The sequence below is a fragment of the Medicago truncatula genome, chromosome 2, assembly GCF_003473485.1.
Source record: "Medicago truncatula cultivar Jemalong A17 chromosome 2, MtrunA17r5.0-ANR, whole genome shotgun sequence".
Classification (NCBI taxonomy): Eukaryota; Viridiplantae; Streptophyta; class Magnoliopsida; order Fabales; family Fabaceae; genus Medicago; species Medicago truncatula.
In genome coordinates this window covers 18,297,601-18,302,856 of record NC_053043.1, presented here as the reverse complement: position 1 = coordinate 18,302,856, position 5,256 = coordinate 18,297,601, and the positions used below count along the sequence as shown (strand labels likewise).

The window sequence follows — 5,256 nt, the reverse complement described above, 5'->3', positions numbered from 1 at the left end:
ATAAAAAAGTAAAAACAATAAAATAAAAAAGGAAAATTTTCAGAATGTCAGAAACCCCACAAGAGTGGCAGGTCTGGCTGCACTGCACCTGCACAGGCACAGCACTGCTTCTCTCATTTTCCAAATGTAAAAAAAAAGGTCAAAGTGTAAGTGAGGGGTCTGAGGTAAAGTAACAGCTAAAAAGTAAAAGAGTTCAGTATGAACAGTAATAAAAGCTTCAACCGTACAATCTTCTCACTCAGTCTCAGATACAGTCATGGCTTTGCCTTCAGAAACTCACCTACTCTTAAATACTTTCATAGTACACTCATCACTAATATTAGATTTTCATTTTTTTAAAAAATAGATTTCTTTTTTAAATTGGACTAGTTTGATTGGTTGTCTAATATGAACTACTTAAAAATTTATTTATATCTCTTAACGATAATCAATGCGAATTTGAATCTCATGTGATCATCAATTACATGCATTCATGTAGTTAGCACATTGATGATCTGAACGATCATCAATATGCCATTACATAAATTCGTGAAATAGATACAATCTAAGTTCAACTTAAACGTTGGCTTTTCAAAATATTCTTACTTTTTGTAATGTCTAAGATAGTAATATCATTCGATAAAAATATGATAAAACTGTTATGTATATATTTTAAAACTCAACTCATCTTTGAATAATTGATTCTCTTACTCTTGTCAAAGTGGCTTTCATCAATCTCATCTCATTTGTAAAAACGAAAAATAACGTGAACTTCTACTCTTCTAAGGCATTCTGAATCAAAATTGATTCTTTTTTTTGAGAGACTGAATCAAAATTGATGTTGTAGATAATTTTCAATTCTCACTAACTTTTTTTTTATATAGAAAAATGACATTGATTTGTTTATCCAAGGAAAGATAATTTGTTATCAACAAACATATAATCTATTTTAAAATACTCCTTCAACGTCTCAACTCATATAAATCAGATACACAACACTCTTTCAACGTCTCAACTCATTTAACTCAGATACAGAACTTGTCTAATATAGTAATTAATAGTCTTAACTATTTTCCTTGTTTATTTATTAATGACTAGTTTATGGATTTCCGTAGAGATGTCAGAGAGACAAGAGATGGCAGCGAGACAGGTTATCTGCAAAAGCAGCAGTAAGCAACAACAACAACAGAACCATTAGTTTTATTTTATCCATCTCTTACACACAAGAACAAGATTCTGTAACCTAACCTAATGGTTCCACTTCCTCTAACAAAAAATAAATAAATAAATATACCTACTCTTTCTCTCTAGTACTAGTACTTCTTTATATTTATACTCCACCAACACCTAAACTATTCTATTATTACCCTTCTCTTCTCTTCTTGTGCTTGATAATAATAATAATAATAATAATGAACAAGAACAAGTTTCCTTTTACTCCTTCACAATGGCAAGAACTTGAACATCAAGCTCTTATTTACAAGTACATGGCTTCTGGTATATCTATTCCACCTGATCTTCTTTTTACCATAAGAAAAAGCTATTTGGATTCTCCTCTTTCTTCAAGACTTTTTCCTAGTCAACAACACCAACACTGTAAGTCTTTTCTCTCTATATTCATATGTTTACTGTTAAGAGTTTAACTTCAAAACATACTTCAAATCTTTATGTAGACAATTAATAATTTTTTTTTTTTCAGTTGGATGGAACTATCTGCAAATGGGTTTAGGAAGAAAAATAGATCCAGAGCCAGGTAGATGTAGAAGAACAGATGGAAAAAAATGGAGATGCTCAAAAGAAGCATATCCAGATTCTAAATACTGTGAAAGACACATGCATAGAGGAAAAAACCGTTCAAGAAAGCCTGTGGAAGTTGTTAAAACAGCAACAACAAATACAAATAATATTAATAATGCTTCATCACTTACCAAAAATAGCCCTGCATCATTAACTAATTCTTCTTCTTCTTTGTCTTTTGAGACACAACAACATCACCAAAACTATCCTCAAAATTCTTGCTATGCTTCTAATTTGCAACAGTCCTTTATGTATCCTCATACAACTTCAAGGTCAACTTTGTCATCTGGTATTGGTTTGTCTTTTGAAGACAATAGTGCTCCCTTGTTTCTTGACAGTAACACTTGCTCTCAGAATAACACTGATTACAGGTTCTTCCTAAACTTTGAATCAGTCGTTTTTGGAGTAAATAGTCATTTTGGTATTTGAATGTGTAGGTCGGTGCCGTAAGTGTAACAAAATTACATAAACATATCTGAATGTGTCTTTTGTTACTTAGTTTATTGGATGTGTCTTTTGAATCACTAACAAAGATAGGCTCAACGATATTTCTGTAATTTCGATACATTAAGATATTATAGTGACATTGTCTTACACATTTAGGTACCAAAATGATCGTTGACTCGATTTTTTTGATAAATATATGACAGCAATATGACTTTGAGTAAATAGTCATTTTAGTTTGTAGATGTGTAAGTTGTAAGTTAGTTTGGTAATCGGGCGTGTTCTTAAATAGAAGAGACGTCGGTGGATTCTTTTGCAATTTCGATACATTCAAAGAATATAATGGCACCTCACACATTAAGAGATCAAAATGGCTATTTACTCTCAAGATTATGATTGAGACTATGATCTTTAATATCAAAGATTGTGACGCAACAATCTCGAAATTTAAAACCTTGTTTTGAAGTACTTAATAATATTAAATGTTTGTGAATTGTGATTGATTCTCTTTTTTCTTTTTGTAAAAAAGGAACAGGTATGTGTATGGACAAAAAGAAGAGGTTGATGAGTATGCATTCTTCAAAGAACCTTCTGGTAGCAGTACTATGAAAAGCTTCTCTACTTCATCAATGGAACATGATCCTTGGCAACTAACACCACTTACTATGAGTTCTTCCTCATCATCTTCTACTTCTTTGAGACAGAGGAGCTATTCGGCGTTGTCCAATGATTACTCTTGCTTGCAACTTCAGAGCCTTAGTGAACACTCAAAGCAAGATGAACCTCAGAAAACTGTTCATCGCTTCTTTGATGAATGGCCACATAAAGGGAGAGATCAATGGCTTGATTTGGATGATAAATCATCTACTACTCAATTATCAATTTCTATTCCATCCTCTACTCATAATTTTCCAACTTTCACTTCAAGAAATCACCATGGTAATTGAACTTTCATAGAGATTCATATCCATTCGTCTCAATTTCTTTGATAGTACTGTTTTAGATTTTAAATCATGTTGCAGTTACATCGTGATTCTTGATATTGCACTTACATCGCGAATTTGGACATGGTTAGTCATAATTTTCAAGTGTCCGACTACATGTTGATTTGAACACGTGAACATTAAGTTACGTTGGTGGTTAATGAATTTCGAACCTTGTATATTCATTAATCTTCAACTAGACGATTATCTAAACATTGTTAATTGTTTGTCTAAAACCTTGATATTGTTTTGTAGATGGTTGAGCAAAGTTTTCAATAATGTGTGTCCATGTACCTGAATCAAAGGGCAATAATGCATCTACAAGGTGGGGTTCAGAAGCAATGGTTTTGTCACAAAAGGAAGTTCCAATGGATTTGTGTGTCCATGAGATGTAATGACAATGTGTAGTCTTGTGTGCTAATATATTTTCTATGTTTGGTTCTTACTTCCAAAAATAGTATGAAACTCTATGTGACATCACCTAATCATTTTAATGGTTGGACTAATATTCACTAGCACATATGTTTTCTTGTTTTCCTTCATCCTTTATGTTGTTTCCTTCAAAATATAAAATTCGGTGCATTATGGCCCCATTAATTGAGTTTGTCACTTCTGGACGATCCATTCACTTAAGTGTATTTCCTTAGTCACCTCTTTTTAATCACTTTACTTTTTTTTTTTATATAGGAAATTTCTTCTATATAGTGATATAACTAAGTACATATTCATTAGGAACATTTTTTATTTTTGGGTACAAATTACTGCATTTATTTTTATATACATGTTTCTGCACAAATCAAAAGTTTTGTTAAAAAAAATACTATAGTTTAAATATACTTTTCCCATTATTGGTCTATTCACTCATTTATTCTCTCTTCAATAGTGTAAATGTAAAACCAGAGTGAGTCTTAAGATTTTTGGTACTGTGGGCGAATTAATAAAGTTGTGACTTTTTAATTTTTCAAATGTGTTTCTTCTTACATTTTTGTTACAAAACATTCATTAATAGATAAGATTTTGTGAAAAAAATATTTTCAGTAGACTTAACCAAAACGAGTTAAAAAGAAATATATGTAATAATACTAACTATCAAGTAAAAATAATAATTTTGATGCCAATAAAAAATGATGTCCTGGACGCCATCCCTCTCTCCATGCTCAAGGTCACCCTTTTGTAAAACTATTGATAGAATATATAATTGATAAACAAAAAAGGACATAAATTGAAATTTAAAAATGACAAATAAATAAGAACATGTTTTTCTAATAACATAACATTTTCTGTCAATAAATAAATAAATAAATAAAATGAGACATTCAGTTATCTTACAAAGTAATATTTATTTACTCACCTTAAGAGATGAATTTCTAATCCCACATATATATATATATATATATATTGCAGTCGAGGTTTTAACCTTGGATTATTCACTTACTCACCTTAAGAGATGAATTTCTAACCCATATGACTAGATAAAAAATTTAAAAATAAACTGATACTGTAAATTCAACATTTGATCAATGAATTTAAAATAGAATAGACTTGATTAGGTTAGAATATTAGACTATTTATCTTTGTTGGACTTTATTTATATCTCAACTGAACTCTTGGAGAAGGGAAAGGGGCAAATATTATCAATAAAGACATCAATTATCACGTCACAATTGTTTCAGGTGAAATTTAAACTTTTATCTTTTGAATTAATAAGTCAAGCTCGTAGATAAATTATAGGTGAATTGAATATCCATAGTTATTTAATGTTATATTATAGTTAGCATTTACTTGTAAAAGGAGAAAGAATAGTTAGCTATGTAATTATCACAAAGCTCCATTAAAAATAAAAAAGCATTTACTTCTACTTTTTTCTGAAAATTAATTTAATCCTATTCAAAATTCTAAATGATCAAGAATTATAAACAAATAGATTTTACTTTAACTACTAATATAATTTTTTTTTTTATATTTTCATTATATGATTACACAATAATAATGAAAATTAATGTCATTGCAAAATTACATCAATATATTGATAAAAGCAACTGACTTAAACTAA

General features: G+C 29.9%; 1 protein-coding gene across 2 annotated transcripts; it reads left to right on the top strand.

Moving 5' to 3' along the window:
- Positions 1-1,061: 1,061 nt before the first annotated feature.
- On the top strand, positions 1,062-3,825 carry LOC25486490 (growth-regulating factor 1). Of its 2 annotated transcripts, none has more exons than XM_039830497.1 (4): positions 1,062-1,575; positions 1,679-2,147; positions 2,756-3,159; positions 3,459-3,825. In XM_039830497.1, exons 1-4 carry the CDS (start codon positions 1,392-1,394, stop codon positions 3,464-3,466), a joined length of 1,065 nt encoding a protein of 354 aa, XP_039686431.1. In that variant the 5' UTR covers positions 1,062-1,391; the 3' UTR covers positions 3,467-3,825. The 2 variants fall into 2 exon arrangements, with proteins under 2 accessions (XP_039686431.1, XP_013463525.1); XM_013608071.3 differs by having other exon boundaries at positions 1,067-1,575; positions 2,750-3,159.
- Positions 3,826-5,256: the final 1,431 nt, after the last annotated feature.